The sequence below is a fragment of the Colias eurytheme genome, chromosome 7 (genome assembly GCF_061535395.1).
Source record: "Colias eurytheme isolate Ceu_HAF_F1 chromosome 7, ilColEury1 Martin Lab GWU primary, whole genome shotgun sequence".
Lineage (NCBI taxonomy): Eukaryota > Metazoa > Arthropoda > Insecta > Lepidoptera > Pieridae > Colias > Colias eurytheme.
The window spans coordinates 143,127-160,767 of record NC_142986.1 but is presented as its reverse complement, the minus strand read 5'-3'; the positions used below and the strand labels follow the sequence as shown (position 1 = coordinate 160,767).

The 17,641-nt window shown below is 38.9% G+C and overlaps 1 protein-coding gene across 1 annotated transcript; it reads right to left on the bottom strand.

Annotated features, from left to right (window-relative positions):
* Positions 1 to 498: 498 nt before the first annotated feature.
* On the bottom strand, positions 499 to 10,828 carry LOC149906842 (uncharacterized). Its single transcript, XM_090103887.1, has 7 exons — positions 10,751 to 10,828; positions 9,450 to 10,338; positions 8,033 to 9,371; positions 7,554 to 7,990; positions 3,119 to 3,329; positions 2,648 to 2,741; positions 499 to 2,274 (listed from the first exon to the last, which is right to left on the bottom strand). Exons 1-7 carry the CDS (start codon positions 10,826 to 10,828, stop codon positions 2,260 to 2,262), a joined length of 3,063 nt encoding a protein of 1,020 aa, XP_089960013.1. The 3' UTR covers positions 499 to 2,259.
* Positions 10,829 to 17,641: the final 6,813 nt, after the last annotated feature.

The window sequence follows — 17,641 nt, the reverse complement described above, 5'->3', positions numbered from 1 at the left end:
TTTAATAAAAGTGTTGATTCTGCATATTTTAGTCGGTAGTTAATTCAAACTAATTAAGGCTTGGTGCACCATCATAGTAGTTATAGTTAAGATTAATGTCAAATTTAACAGTAACTATGACTTTAACAGAGACTGCGAAACGTATCGACATTGGTGCATGCATTTTTTTAGCATAGTTATAACTTAAAAGTTAACAAGAGTCGCAAGTCAAATGACATCTTTTGTAATTTAACGCTTCTGACAGTTAATAAACGTTAACAACAGCTTTAACCGGTGAAATGCGAGCGGTTATGGTAAGAATAAAAATATGATGAGTCATCTATAAATTGTCAAATGGTGCAATGCAACTAATATTTTCCCTAACCGTTACATTAATATCCTTGTTATTGCTAAAAGGCTTAAATATTTGACACTTCATTGAAAAGTTCCTATTCGTAGTTGGTTGGCATTATATTATTTATTTAATTCTATTGCAAAGGAATTTCAATAAAAAACAAGTTGGAAAGCAAAAATTTTTAATATATTCATATATCTCTTTAAATTTCAGACTTTTGCCTAATCTGCAGAATTAGTAACATTGGTACATACATTTATACACGAAATGCGTTAGATCAGTGACAATGAATCGCTGAGGTGCGCAACATTGTAGGACAGGACAGACCGACTACTCGGGCTCTAATTCAATAAGATGGTACACCTTAATGCGAGCTTTTAGAATAATTATAATTAAAGGAAATTAAACTATGAGTTTTCAACTTTGCAAAACTAGTCACAAAATTAACAAATTTGAATTTGGATCGAAATATATTTTAATTGTAAATTTTTTAATGAAATAGCCAATGTATGCAACTTAGAAATGTAGAGCTTAATATAAATTACATAACTTAACTCGAATTAGCGAAAATGAACAAGTGAAGGTGAACTTATTTAAATTTCAACACTTGGCAGTTTTATAACATTTTTTATTAGCTAGTCGTCAATTGGTAAAAACTGAGCGTGCGGAAAGTAGCTTAATAAAAATTTAAAACTCGCATTAAATGGTACTTCGCTATGAGTGACTAGTGACTCAATTCCGTCATATTGTTGTTTATAATTTACCGTTCTAAGTTCTAATTCAATTTGTTTTTATATCTAATTGATATTCGATTCATGCTCCAATAGGACAAGATAAGGCCAAACTATTTATATACGACTGTCTTACAATGTTTGATAAGCTTACAAGGTCCGCAAAAGCTTACAATTAATAAAGTTGTGAATTTCTGCAAAAGTATAGCAAAAGATCTTGAAAGTTTAAATAATTTCATACGAGACATCACATGGGGGTGACAAGAACTTCTAATTACATATATTACTTCAGCATGGTTTCGTTTACTTTTTAAATTTTTGATTAAGCATTTACATGTAATATTAAATTTCCTTTTAATAAAATCACAGAGTTGAAACTTGAAAGGATCGAAACAGTTAAAATGACTGGTGTTCGTTATTTTATAAAATCTTTAACAATGAACAAATAAAGATTTATTTTAGGGGTATCCAACATTTATAGTAACAATTTGATATAAGTAGTAATATTATAAAAGTTCGATACCAGTTTCATCTGACAAAACAATTCATACGAAATTTGGTTTTTACATACAGCTAGTTAGTCATCAAAAGCAGCAATGATTAATTAGATTGAGCAAGATTAAACTACAATGAAATGTGTCCCAATCGGCAAAACAACTGCGCAACTAAAATTGAAAACATTACAAACTGCGGCTTCTCATTTCGCACAGATGAGATGATTCTATGATACGCAAGGAGGGCGCCACTAGCGCTCCGCAAACAACCGACCGGTTAGAAATGATTGAGCTAATATATTTGATATAATCTTATGATATTTATAACATCTACAAATAACGAATAAAATACAAGAAGTTGAAAGTTTTATACAAAAAGTGAAAGACGAATGACGAGATTCAATAAAATCTCAACGACTCCGCCATTTCTATACCGGAACGGTGACTAAAGATTTGCTATCGCACAATCGAAATAATATCTAACATTAATAAACATCGAAAATGCAAGGTCAACGGTAGCTAATAGGAGTTACAAACGACGCTATAAATATAATATTATATATCTAACGGGTAAATTTACATCTTAAAAATGATAACATCTCAGTTTGAGTCAATAGAGAATATTTATAAAAGTTTAAACTCTCAGTAGAAGTAAAAACGCGTTTGCTCGTTCGTGGAAGGCGTGTGCGCTCGCCTGTGGTCATTGCGGCCGGCCCTGCAATCATGAATAAAATAATACTTAGTTTAAAAAAACTAAAAAACACGCTTTTTATAGAAAACCGAACTAAAAAATAGAAAATTTTATCAAATTAGTGTATTGTCATCGGTTCTCAATAAATCTACAAAGTTTGGACGAAATCTGGCCGTTTAAAGTGGGTCAAAATCGCGCCCAAAGAAGTCGGTTACAAACAAACAAACATACAGGTGAAGCTAATATAAAGCGTGTAAAATATCATTATTAAAGTGGACTGGATGAAATTGATTTCCACAAAAAAAAGCTTTGTCACATAGCTGATATTAAGATATCTATGTGACAAAGCTTTTTTTATTATATATAAAGCTTATATAAAGCTATACATAAAGCTCACCATATCATCATGGTTGTGTAAGTCGAGGTCGGCGGTGAAGGGAGCGATGTGCACGTTCACCTGCACGCCCTCGCCGCACTCCAGCGACGACGAGCTGCCCGTCATAAACAACATGGTTGTTATAGCTTATTTTCTAGAATAATATTTCATGCACAGTAATTTTATAAAAGACTGTCTTAAAGTTTTCACGGCTAAAACAAATTATCACCATTTGGATGAAATTTGGAATTTATGCACTGTTGAATAAGGTAAACATTTTTTTTTTAATTGAAATAATCAAATAAATTCACAGGCACACAGATATTTTTATAAATCTAACACTGAAGTAATTTGTTACAACTGAAAGCATTCATTAAAAAATTAAAAATTAAGCGCTTAGAAACTTTTTCAAAAACTTCTATTAGGCTCTATTTAGTAGTATTTAGTAGCGTATGTCATTTTTAGAGGCGCATTCATATATTTTGATAATACCTGACGGTCATCTGTTGCGCGTCGTCGAGCAGCGGCAGCTCGTCGTCGGGCGGCGCGTGCGCGTGGCACTCGCAGCGGCAGTGCTCGGGCGGCGCGTAGCTCAGCGCGGGCGAGCGCGCGCGCGCCGGCAGCGTTTGGATGCGCTTCGGCTGCTTGCGCCGCTCCGGCACTTCCGAGAAGTCTATCCACTCGGCTTTGCGGCTCTCGCTCACTGGAAATTGTTTTGGGTGCCATTTACAATTCTAAGAATTGATACACTTCACTTAAATACCTTATCTTAATCAATACTAATATTATAAATGCGAAAGTAACTCTGTCTGTCTGTCTGTTACTCAATCACGCCTAAACTACTGAACCAATTTGCATGAAATTTGGTATGGTATGAAGGCTACCTTTTATTGCGAAATATGTGCCACGGGCGAAGCCGGGGCGGACCTCTACCATAATATTATAAATGCGAAAGTGTGTTTATTCGTTTTAATGTGACATGGCCACGGGTAACTTTTGACAGCGGTGAAACGACTCATACTAATGCGAATTTAACATCAGGGGAATCTGCGGGCAAAGAAAAATATATGAATATTATTTTCAATAAAAATGATGATGATGATATTGTTCATGAACGCTCAACGACCAGGCGAGTTTATACGTTCGTTAGCTATGCAGATACTGAGCCATCTGCACACGCGCGGCCTGTGGATAGAAAGCATAGCGTACGGGATGTGGGTGGGAATAGATGGGTGGTTAAAATTTCCAATTTTAAGAAGATTAGAAAAATGATTTAAACAATATGTAGTTAGGGAAATTTCGATTGACAGAAAAATTACGCTAAGTCAGGTAAAATTTCTATAAGCTGGAAAATTTCCATAAGAAAGGAAAATTTCTATACGTCAGGAAAATTTATATAGATGACGAAAATTTGTATAAGTCAGGAAAATGTTTATAAGCCAGGAAAATTTCTATACGTCAGGAAAATTTTTATAAGCCAGGAAAATTTCTAAATACAAGGAAAATTTCTATACTTACGTGAGGAAAATTTCTCTTTGCCGCAAAATTATATAGATAGGAAAATGTTTATAAGCCAGGAAAATTTCCATAGGAAGGGAAAAATTCTATAAGCCAGGAAAATTTATATACGTAAGGAAAATTTCTCTTTGCCACGAAATTATAAAGATAAGGAAAAATTGTATAAGTCAGGAAAATGTTTATAAGCCAGGAAAATTTCTGTACGTCGGGAAAATTTCTATAAGCCAGCATTCTATAAGCCAGGAAAATTTCCAAACGAAAGGAAAATTTAAGACAGGAAAATTTCTATACGCCAGAAAAATTTCTGTACGTCTGGAAAATTTCTATAAGCCAGGAAAATTTCTATACGCCGGGAAAATTTATATAAGCCAGGAAATTTTCTATACGTCGGAAAATTTCTATACGCCAGGAAAATTTCTATATGCCAGGAAAATTTTTATACGTCGGGAAAATTTCTATAAGCCAGGAAAAATTCTATATGCCAGGAAAATTTCTATACGCCAGGAAAATTTCTATACGTCAGAAAAATTTCTATACGCCGGGAAAATTTCTTTACGTCGGGAAAATTTCTCTTTGACGCAAAATTATGTAGATAAGGAAAAATTGTATAAGTCCGGAAAATGTTTATAAGCCAGAAAATTTCTATACGCCAGGAAAAATTCTATATGCCAGGAATAATTCAATACGCCAGGAAAATTTCTATATGCCAGGAAAATTTCTATACGCTGGGAAAATTTATATAAGCCAGGAAAATTTCTATACGTCGGGAAAATTTCTATACGCCAGGAAAATTTCTTTACGTCGGGAAAATTTCTCTTTGCCGCAAAATTTTGTAGAAAAGTAAAAAAATTGTATAAGTCAGGAAAATGTTTATAAGCCAGGAAAATTTCCATACTCCAGGAAAATTTCTATACGTCGGGAAAATTTCTATAAGCCAGGATAATTTCTATAAGCCAGAAAAATTTCTATACGTCAGGAAAATTTGTATAAGTCAGTAAAAATTATATACGCCAAGAAAATTTCCTTACGTCGGGAAAATTTCTCTTTGACGCAAAATTATGTAGATAAGGAAAAATTGTATAAGTCCGTAAAATGTTTATAAGCCAGAAAATTTCTATACGCCAGGAAAAATTCTATATGCCAGGAATAATTCAATACGCCAGGAAAATTTCTATATGCCAGGAAAATTTCTATACGCTGGGAAAATTTATATAAGCCAGGAAAATTTCTATACGTCGGGAAAATTTCTATACGCCAGGAAAATTTCTATACGTCGGGAAAATTTCTATACGCCAGGAAAATTTCTTTACGTCGGGAAAATTTCTCTTTGCCGCAAAATTTTGTAGTAAAAAAATTGTATAAGTCAGGAAAATGTTTATAAGACAGGAAAATTTCTATACGTCAAGAAATTTTCTATACGTCAGGAAAATGTTTATAAGCCAGGAAAATTTCTATACGCCAGGAAAATTTCTATACGCTGGGAAAATTTATATAAGCCAGGAAAATTTCTATACGTCGGGAAAATTTCTATACGCCAGGAAAATTTCTTTACGTCGGGAAAATTTCTCTTTGCCGCAAAATTTTGTAGATAAGTAAAAAAATTGTATAAGTCAGGAAAATGTTTATAAGACAGGAAAATTTCTATACGTCAAGAAATTTTCTATACGTCAGGAAAATGTTTATAAGCCAGGAAAATTTCTATACGCCAGGAAAATTTCTATACGCTGGGAAAATTTATATAAGCCAGGAAAATTTCTATACGTCGGGAAAATTTCTATACGCCAGGAAAATTTCTGTACGTCGGGAAAATTTACTTTGCCGCAAAATTATGTAGATAAGGAAAAATTGTATAAGTCAGGAAAATGTTTATAAGCCAGGAAAATTTCTATACGCCAGGAAAATTTCTATACGTCGGGAAATTTTCTATTCGTCGGGAAAATGTTTATAAGCCAGGAAAATTTCTATACACCAGGAAAATTTCTATACGTCGGGAAATTTTCTATACGTCGGGAAAATGTTTATGAGCCAGGAAAATTTCTATACGCCGGGAAATTTTCTATACGTCGGGAAAATTTCTATAAGCCAGGAAAATTTCTATAAGCCAGGAAAATTTCTATACGTCAGGGAAATTTCTCTTTGCCGCAAAATTATGTAGATAAGGAAAAATTGTATAAGTCAGGAAAATGTTTGTAAGCCAGGTAAATTTCTATACGCCAGGAAAATTTCTATACGTCGGGAAAATTTCTATAAGCCAGGAAAATTTCTATACGCCAGGAAAATTTCTATACGTCAGGAAAATTTGTATAAGTCAGGAAAAATTTTATACGCCAGGAAAATTTCTTTACGCCAAGAAAAATTCTATAAGCCAGGAAAATTTCTATACGTGAGGAAAATTTCTTTGCCGCAAAAATTTCTATAAGTCAGGAAAAATCCATAAGTCGGGAAAATTTCGCTAAGACAGGAGAATTTCGATAAGTCAATAAAAAATAATATTATAGATAAATTATGATAAAATACGTATTTAAGGCGAAAGAAACGATTCAACTATAAATGTATATTTAAACATGGTATGCGTAATAAATAACCTTATATTTCGTGTTTCTCAGTAATGTTTAATTAAGTATTTAATTTGATAGATAAATAAAAAAATTTAATCAGAGAGATAATGTAAAAAGCAGTTTTAATCCTACTAATATTATAAATGCGAAAGTTTGTGAGGATGTGTGTGTGTGTGTGTGTGTGTTTGTTACTCTTTCACGCAAATACTACTGAACCGATTACAATAAAATTTAGCACACATATTATAGAAGGTAACTTGGATTAACACATAGGGTAGGTTTTATCCCGGAAATCCCACGGGAACGGGAACTATGCGGGTTTTCCTTTGAAAACGCGGGCGACGCCGCGGGCGGAAATCTAGTATAAAATATTATAATGTCAATATCTCTTGTGTTCTACATTTAGAAATTAAAAATTTTAAAAGATTTTAAACGCGATTTGTTCATTATACTATTATCCCGACGTTTGCACACTTTAGACGACGATTAGCGTGAACACGGGGAGACTGGAATAATGGTATGATGCATAAATCGCGTTTAAAATCCGTTAAAATCTTTGATTTCTGGTGTCAAATGTCAAATGTGTTAAATGGGAAATTAAAAGTTATTTTAATAAAAGTTTTGTGTGTTAAGTACTAAAACTGTTAAACTTTTTTTATTTGTAACAATTAGTATTTTAAATTTATGTATATTTTATTAGGTCGAAAGCTTTTAAATATATTACATATATGGATATGGATATGCACTACATATTTGATAAGTTATGCAGGGTGTCGAAGAATTAATGCGCAGAACCACTATTTTCAATCACATATCACAACTGCAGTAATTATTATTATTTATGAAGGTACCTTCGCTACCGCTCCTCGTGCGCGTGCGCTCGGGCGGCGGCGGCGCGGCGGAGGCGGAAGCGGCGCGCGGGCGGCGCGGCAGCTGGATGCGCAGGCGCTCGTGCGGCGCGTCGCGCGGCGCGGCGCTGGGCGCGGCCACCCGCCCCAGCGTGCTCACCGCGTTGTGCGTGGCGCGCGGCCGCTGCACGCCGGCCACGCGCACGCCGCCGCGCTCGCGCACGGGCACGATGGGCACGCCCAGCGAGCGCTCCTGCGGCAGCGTGGTCGGCACGTACGGCAGCTCCTCGAACGACTCCTGCACCACGAGCCCGCGCCGCTCCACGTCGCTGCCGCCGCGCGCCAGCACCTCCGACCCGCCCTCCGACTCGGACGAGTCCCGGCCGGTGTCTTGCGGCGTGCCCGGCGTCGAGCGCTCCGCTTCTATGGCGCTCTCGATACTGGACACTTTTTCTATTTTTGGTTCCTCCTCCCGCTGTGACATCTCTTTGATCCCGTTCATGCCGATTTCGACGTTTGCGGTAGTAATTTCCGTCTCTCTGGCGATCGGTCGCATCTCCTCGCTGTCCGGAAAGCTCGGGATCGACTCTGATATTTCGCTAGTGACGCTCGGCGTTTTGGTTATGCTAAATTGTGTACTAAACACTTGTTCCCTGCTCCCGACGTGCGTGGTGAATATGATTCGCTCTTTACGCTTCGCTCGAGCAGAATTCGGTGCCGGTGCGTTTCCCACTGGAGACTCATCGGGTAAATAGTTAGTTGTAGGTTTTGTGATATTTTCTGGGACATTGCTAACTTTGGCTTCGAGTGAGCGTTTATCTTCTTTCGGCGTCACGATCGGTGTCTGCGTTACGGCAGTCGATGGTAATGTTTCAATCTCTGGAGATCTAGAAATACTAGGAGTCTTTTCTGTGGGGGAATGTAACGGAATAATGATACTTCCATCCGGTAAAACAGTTCTCTGTGTCGGTTTTGGCAAGGGCGCCGATGCGGCTGAAATGGGCCGCTCGGGCATACATCTCACTTGCGGAGCAGAAGAGGGTCGCGGAACGTCGCGTGAAGGAGGCTCTATCTTGTCACTGGCCGTATCTAATTCATCGGGCGGTGTGCGTAAAGGAATGTGAATTATACCGTTTTTAGACTCTTCATAATATTTAAGCCGCTCAGTGCGTTGTCGGTCGACTGGTGTTTGAGGAAACTGTCTTTGCGCTTGTACAATCGGTGAGCCATCTCTGGAACTCGGCGAAGGAGATGTTGCACTCTTACGGGGTGTTTTAAATAGGGATAAAACTGAACCTTTTATTTTCGCAGCGGAAGTTGGAGTAACCGATCGATCTCTGCTCTTACTTCGAGATCGACCCTCGTTTAGACTCTTTTTTCTTTTTAATGCATCCGATGGAGAATCGGGAGAGGCTATAGTTTCGCGAGATTTAAATAAAGAACAAAATGATGATTTACGAGATACAGGGATGCCACTGGGAGATGGCGTGCGGCTGTCGCGGGTCCGTCGCGCCGTCAGCGGACTCACTGATATTTCATTCGCACGTAATGTTTGAACGCAATTATCGTTTAACTCTAAAGTGACCGGTTTGCGAGCCGGCTCCCCGCTTATTACAGTTCTTTCACTTTCATCGTCATCATCTTCATATTCGTTATCCGGTTTGAGTTTAATGCGAATAATATCCTTTGATCGATTAGAGGTCTTGTAAACTTCAGGTTGTGAATGTTCACGTCGTTCTTTCGACCGAGCTTTACGTTCTTCGACTCGCGCACGATTTCTCGTTTCCTTCAACCGTTTCTCTTCATCAACTGGAACTGTTGGAGGTTGAGTGTCTGGCGTCTGTTTCGGTATCGCACCTGAAGACACTGTCGACGTCAATGCGATCGTCGGTGCAGGAGTGGGCGTAGGTGTGGGAGTTGGAGTCGTGGCAGGTGGTACTGGAGAAACGATACGCGCCGTGCTACTTGTTGACCTCGCGCTTGAACTCTCTACTGTTACTTCCGTCCGTACCTCGCGACGATCGCGCGCATCTACAGGTGGCGCCGGTAAAACGGACGCTTCCGTTGATAACTTTGCAATCTCAAGCAATCTCTCTTCTACCGCAGCTGCACAAATTTCAGGGTCCGTTTCGATCGGTTTCGGGCCACAGAAAGATGTTTCGAGTAACATTTTATGCGGGGAAGGGGAGCGCGACACGCCCGATACGACAGAAAGTCGAGACACGCGACTTGCATGACTGAATCCTGATAGAGCCGAGTGTGCGGAACATTGAGAGCCGACGCTCGACAGCCGGCTAGTTCGACCGGAGACCGCCAGGAGCGCCGTTTCTGAACCTTGGCTATCTTTTCGCGAATGTCGTCGCGACGGAGGGGCGGTGGTGGGAGCTCGAATTTCCCCATTTCCATTTCCGGGGGCGCCTTCCAAAAAGGCGAGTTCCTCAGTGGACGAACGCAGGTCGAGAGCTCCGTCCTCGCGGAAACCGAGCTCTAGTTTGGCGCGGGCTTCCTCCCCCGAGCCGGTGCCCGCGAACAGAGCCAGCTCCGGCGAGCTGTCGCGCGAGTCGTGGTGGCTGGAACTGGAGGCGCGCGAGATGTCGATACGCGGCGCGGTGGGCGCGGTCAGCACCGCGGCGTGCACGGCGGGCGACGAGTGCGAGCGCGCGCGCTGCTCGGGCGGTGCGAGCGCTGAGCCCGAAGGACCCGCCTCCTCCGCGACTGTGCTGCTCGAACACGCGGGATCCTCGCGTATTTCTGGCAGACGAAACGTTTGTTTTGTTTCTGGACTCGACTGAAATATAAAACAAGTTATAGTTAACAGTTTGAGTCAGAAGTTCGCAAACTTCCGTCACTTGAATGGATTTAAAAAAAATAGATTATATTGTATTAAATTTTGTTTGTGTGACTAGATAGATAACTAGGAATAAAGTAGGTACACATTGTAACTTTTAACAAAAGCGACTGTTAACTGTTAGTTAATTCTGTTGTTTCCTATTCACGAAGAATGACATACCTACTTACGAATAAATTATTCACAATGGTATTGTTTTGTCATTAATTGTCAAGATACAAAGAGAAAGGTTTCCTTTTTTTTAAGGATAGAATGTCATAACAAGTTGTCATGATTCGTTTACTAATATCAGGTCGACACTTGGTTCCATCGAGTTGTTGTTTGTTTTGCATAGAGGAACATGGAGAGGCACCTCATCAGAGACGTCGTGGTCGAAGGAGGCGATGGGCGCGGGGCCGCGGCGCTGCCGGCGCTCGCCGCTCGCCGCCATGCGCCCGCCGCCCGCCGGCGACCGACCTGCACTCGACGCCTGCCTCTACGTGCTACGGCCTACGGGCTCTTCACTCCGACATGCTAGCTGACAGGACAAGGTTATGTCAATGTTACATACCTACTATACTTAGGTGCTGCAACCTTTGATGACATAAGAAATAAGCAGGCAAAGTTTATGGAGAAAGTAATGCATTTACTTTTTGTAATCTAAGTGCATTTATTATTTACCTACATGTCATTAATTTGCTTGAGAAAATAAATCATCCTTGATCTATTTTTTTTAATAATCGTAGATCCAATTATATTAATCTTTAGCATAAGAATATTAACCTATTGCATTACTTTTGTATTTTCATTAAAGTTTAATACGGAGAGAATGTGTAATGTTTAATTACGATTTCTTTTTTTACGACCTTCACGAGTAATTACCAAGTAGGTAATTACTATTGTTTTCTGTCACTAAATTCAATATGCACTTATAGTAATTAAAGAAATAGGTAGTTACACTAACATACCTAGGTACTAATTTATTAATTGAAGGTCAATTATTATACGCTGATCATATAAAATTGTATGTTTTCCGTAGATTATTTCATTTTATCACATCACTCCAATGGTATTCGAGCTTTAATACGGAATGCGAATCGGACAGAAGCGAACATAACAGTGCAACAGGATTAAATGTTAATAGATCACGGGAGTAGGTTAATAGGTTATCCGCGCTGGGGTGACGGGTTCAATGACACAAGGCTCGCACTCTAATCACCTGTAAGCTGCTGCACCTGGCCGCTCGGGGTATCGAAAAAACACACCTTCACACCTCAATTTCGTCTCCTGGCACGGATTCACATCGATTATGTATTTTTAGAACTGGAGGGTTCCGCGTTGGATCGCTCGCGGCGCGGGGGTCGGCTGGAGGGCGGTGCGCGGCGGGTCGCGGCGGTCGCGGTGGTCGCGCGGTGGTCGCGGTGGAGGCCGGTGGCAGGCGCCAGCAGCCCTGTGTCGCTGGCCGAGAGCTCGCCCGCCCACCGTCTACTCGCTGCCGTGGCACGCAGGCGCGCAGCCGAGCCGCACGCATGCGTTCAGCGTTGCACCAAGCTGTCTTTTATTGAGATTCGGGTTGCCAATGTGTAAATTAATGAAAAATAAACATTTTGAAGTACATATCCCATTATTTTCTTATGTCTACCATTATTTAATTAAGTATAAAAATCTCAATTTTTACTATGTATTTAATTTGTTAATCAATAAAAAAATATCCAGTTATAGATTGGTAGGTAATACATAAATAACAAATTTAAAAAAAAGACGGGTTGCACTCCGGGAGTGCCGGCAGAAGTGAAAACTTGATTATTAACGTTCAGCATGTTTGATATTTTGGAATGGTATCCGTCTTACGCATGGAATATATGGGCTAAAAAAAAAATCCGTCTTACGCTTTTTCGATCAGGTCACGTGTCCTGACGCGAGTTTAAGATTTTATACCCAACGCCGCTAAAGAAGTTTTCACTTCAAAAACCTTCGTGAAACTGAAAAATTATTAAGAATTTTCATAGAACTCTTAAAATTATTAAGAGATCATTGAGTTTATTATTTCATCATAAGCTCTACGCGACTGTCGTAGAGTTTATGATGAAAATATAATCTAATGAATTACATAATATACTTATTGCAAATATTAACTACCACTAAATATTCGTTAATTCTGTTTAGTATATAAATCGAGGTAGATAGATATAAGTAGCACAATTTTTTTTTTTGTTCGAATAAAACTTTTTAAAATGTTATCCTCGGAAACAGACGAATTTACTCCTACAATTATAACAAAAGCAATTTTAGCTGTTTTTTTATATGTGTAACATTCATTCATATTATACTTTTTATAACAATATTGAATCATTTGTAGGGACTAGCGAGTATTGGCAAGGAGATACAATCAAATTGCTATGCACCCCTATTGCCGACCCCAATCGCGCGTTATATAAATGGCTCGGCCGTGAATACATTTCCATTTATCAAATTATATGAATATTTTATAGAATATTGCGCAATGTAAGCTTCGAATATCTATGATATTATAGCGTGTAATATAACACATTACACATTTCCTAGGAAATCTATACAATTTCTAAATAGCAATCGGAAATGTAAAACATTTAAGATATGAAAATGTATAAGAAGTGCCTTTGCAAGTAAAATTACTGTGCTACAGCAAGATGTCTGCAAAAATAAATAGCTATATGAATGGACTGGCAAAGTATTATAATATAAAGATTTACTTTTATAATGTGACATAATTTATAATTACTTAATTATGTATATATATCAGACCGATTACTTGCCAAATGAAAATTTGATTTTATATGAGTTTGGTTGAAATCTGTGCTATGGAGTTATCTATCCATCGCATTGATGAAATGTGTGCGTTGAAAATTCGTCAGATTTGAACGATCTGAAAAAAATTGATTGTCTGTAAAGTCGGTTTACTGACGATAGTTGAACGTGACAAGTGACAACGTCCGATTGTGATACTTGGTCGCTAGATCCGCGCTCTCGCTTGCACTTCAAGCCTTACATGGAACGCCTCAGAGCGAGGTAACGCCGCATGAGTCATGTTTTTTCGTGCGTGCAGCCGGCTCTATCGAATTATAAGACGTTGTCACGTAAAAAAATTATAAGTCAAATGAAATGATTACAATATCTACAAGAAAAATTGTTTGTTGATTTTACTTTCATGATCATGTCAAAGTTTGGTTAATAATGTCTTATCACAGACAAAATTGCATTTATATTAACCAGCCAACCAGCCAAACAGCTGATTCAAGCTAACTCACGCTCACTCACGCTAACTCACTCTCACTCACGCTAACTTACGCTCACTCACGCTAAATCAGACTAACTCACGCTGACTCACGCTAACTCACGCTCACTCAGGCTAACTCACGCTCACTCAGGCTAACTCAGGCTAACTCACGCTGACTCACGCTAACTCACGCTCACTCAGGCTAACTCACGCTCACTCAGACTAAGTCACGCTAACTCAGGCTAACTCAGGCTTACTCTCACTAACTCAGGATCACTCACGCTCACTCAGGCTCACTCACGCTCACGCTAACTCACGCTCACTCAGGATAACTCACGATTACTCACGCTTACTCAGGATCACTCACGCTAACTCAGGCTAACTCACGCTAACTCAGGCTAACACACGCTCACTCATGCTAACTCAGGATCACTCACGCTCACTCACGCTAACTCAGGACCACTCACGCTCACTCAGGCTGACTTACGCTCACTCACGCTAACTCAGGATCACTCACTATAACTCAGGACCACTCACGCTCACTCAGGCTGACTCACGCTCATTCATCTTAACTCAAGCTCACTCACGCTAACTCACGCTCACTCAGGCTAACTCACGCTCACTCACGCTAACTCAGGATCACTCACGCTCTCTCACGCTAACTCAGGACCACTCACGCTCACTCAGGCTGACTCACGCTCACTCACGCTCACTCAAGCTCACTCACGCTAACTCAGGCTAACTCACGCTGACTCACGCTAACTCACGCTCACTCAGGCTAACTCACGGTCACTCAAGCTCACTCAGGCTAATTCAGGCTAACTCACGCTAACTCAGGATCACACACGCTCACTCACGCTAACTCACGCTCACTCACGCTAACTCAGGATCACTGACGCTCACTCACGCTCACTCAGGCTGACTCACGCTCACTCACGCTAACTCACGCTCACTCAGGCTAACTCACGCTAACTCAGGATCACTCACGCTAACTTAAGCTCACTCACGCCAACTCACGTCAACTCACGCCCACTCACGCCAACTCACGCCAACTCATGCCAAATCACGCCAACTCACACCAGTTACTCTTTCACACAAATACTACTGAACCGATTACAATGAAATTAAGCACACTTAAAGAGGGTAACTTGGATTAACACATAGGATAGGTTTTATCCCGGAAATCCCATGGGAACGGGAACTATGCAGGTTTACCTTTGAAAAAGCGGGTGAAGCCGCGGGCGGAAATCTAGTTAAGTATAATTAATATACATAAAATTTTGGTTTCATAAAAAAAAAACTATGAACAAAGTAATTCTGCCGTGGGATCTAGTAATATTATGTCTGAGACACGCGAGGGGATTATACATATAAGTAAATTAAAGTACGAAATTTTAAATCTATGTCGCAGTCATCTGGTTGAATGTGTTATTTGATTGAGTGACTATAGTACCTTCAGAATGACGCGTTTTGTTATCTGTAGATATGGAAAATATAAAAGGTGAAGTATATTTTATTATCATTCAATACCAACAGATTAAAATTGTCCGATTTTATAAAATGAATGTGATTAGTTATGGCTTGTTGAACTAGATCAGTGTAATGTGGTGTGATGATCCCAGCCACCACACGTGTTCGACCTTTGACATATTATCTCTACAAGGGTTGGAAGGGTAGAAATAAAACAAGATGCATTTGCGATAATTTTATTAACAACAAAACATGACAGGGTTCGCGGTTGACTGGCGAGTCTCCTCGACGCTAGGCTAGTGCCCCGGCTAGTGGCCGGGCTAGTATCCTGGCTAGTGCACACCACTTATCCTATTATTGCACGGTATATACTTAATGGTCTACTTTTGATAGAGTTTACACTGTTTGTCCGATGCCGCAATGGTCGAAAATCGATATTATCCAGAAGTGGCAGAAAATTAGGTACTCTTTATAGGTATTAGTCTATCTTGTAAGCTCTAGCAAAAGCAAAGTTCCGCAGAGAGACAACATCCAACACAGAGAGCTATCCGTCGACACAACGAACGATATAATGCTATAGGTATTTATTACAATATAAATATACTATTACAATATTTTGGAATATTTGCTCTATAAATAATGTTATCGGAGTCGATACGAACTCGTCAAATGTCTTTATGAGAAGTACAACAACGCGATCTAGGGGTTATATCGATACAAGCATAGACATTAACTCGGTAATAATAGATACTTTATTTCTTAGAAACGTTTATAGTTATTCCTGAAGGAAGGTAGAGTATTTCATATACATTCGCACTAATAGGTTTTGTGCTAGATGCAATACATAGACGCTATTCACAGTTACATCTCCACTTATCGACTAATTGCTTACAAATCTACTCCATTTCCCTTTCCCCAGCTATACATTGGAAATGTCTCATGTCGTCTACAGCTGCGGCCCGTCTCTCAAATATCGAATACTATCGACGACGACCACAACTCCACAACTCCTTGGTTCCCATAAATCGTCCACATTTAATCACAATCACTTAATAGCCAATATGAATGCTAATACTGAGTATCTGACACGACAATGATCATATTTGCTTCACTTTCCATAATTTATTCAACTATATTTCACATTCCAGGCGTAGCTCTCTCATGGTCGGCCGTCGGGTTCCATTCTGATGGCTCCCTTTACACACGTTATGAACACTACATTATCTTACACTAATGCTTACAAAATCTATTATTGTTAAATTGTCATCGAAAACTAAACAATGTTCGAGAATATCGCTCTTACGTTACTATGTACAACGTTTTATGTAACGACAATTTAATGATAATAATTTTTATATTCTCTAAAGTCGCAAGAATCTGCATCGTATAACAGCACTTTAAAGATTTTAGAAGAAAAACAATTGGACCTTTAACTTTTATATTATAACTCTCAACGAGTTCATCTTTGTCGTAAATATACAATATATTTTGTTATTGTGCTCAAATTGAACTTATATAGTATCCAAAATGTCGACCAAGCTAATTGTAAAGAGTTCAAAACGCACTGCGCGCGCAACTCGCGCCGGAAACACGTCATTTTATAAAACATCCCAGTCCCTTATAACATCTCGGCCATTTTTATAAGATACTTTAATTTCTTCTTTGGTTAATTACCCATGAATTAAGCACTAAGTATATATTTTATGTCAATAAATTTACTTAATACAATAACTCTACAGAGAGCGGTGGGAACGTCCGATTTCACCTAACATATGCAACGATACTTTATAACGAATATGTCCACAATCCACACATTGAATACACTACAGTAGTACAGTACCACGGCCAACTAATTTAAAGGATAATCTTTAATCACAAATATATCTTACTTAGTTACTAGGTAACTTACGCAATATGATATTGTACCTTTAGTACGTTATACGTATGGTGGTAGCATTTATTTATAGTCATTACATTTCGAACGTTTATTCAACTTATATTTAAGCACTTTCTAAACATTATTTTATATCCTGACAACGGCCAAAGTCCACTAGATTCTATTAAGCATAAATGCAATATATTTGATGATTTTTTTAACAATGATATAACATTTCGCTAAAAGAGATAAAGAATATCGCAATATTAAATTGAAGCATAAATTTGTAACAATTTTCTTCGAGGAACCTCAGAAGTGTTTACAACGAGACGGCATACAAACTGTAAAGTATCGGAAGAGCGGCTAGGAAAAGTAACGACTAAAACAGAGTCCATTTCAGTTATACAATAAAATATTATGTATAAATGTTCGACGTTTGTAAATAAAACATAATACTGATATTTATTTGGATACATTTTTTCAAATCTTATACACCATAAATCTATGTTTATTAACACATTTTTCAACATCAACCCCTTGAATCGGTATAAATAGGCCGATACATAACAAACACAATATGTCCTGTCACCTTTGATACACAAAACCACTGTGTCGTCACTTTCCCAAAATTACGGGAGCATCCATAATTTTATGAGTCTTTA

What these genes read in the sequence shown, in the direction of transcription:
- LOC149906842 (XM_090103887.1), bottom strand. Translation starts at nt 10,828, where the DNA reads ATGGCGGCGAGCGGCGAGCGCCGGCAGCGCCGCGGCCCCGCGCCCATC. An exon ending in ACCACGACGTCTCTGATGAG is followed by an intron (nt 10,339 to 10,750) that starts GTGCCTCTCCAT and finishes TTTATATTTCAG; the next exon opens with TCGAGTCCAGAAACAAAACA. An exon ending in GCGCAACAGATGACCGTCAG is followed by an intron (nt 2,742 to 3,118) that starts GTATTATCAAAA and finishes TATGACGGGCAG; the next exon opens with CTCGTCGTCGCTGGAGTGCG.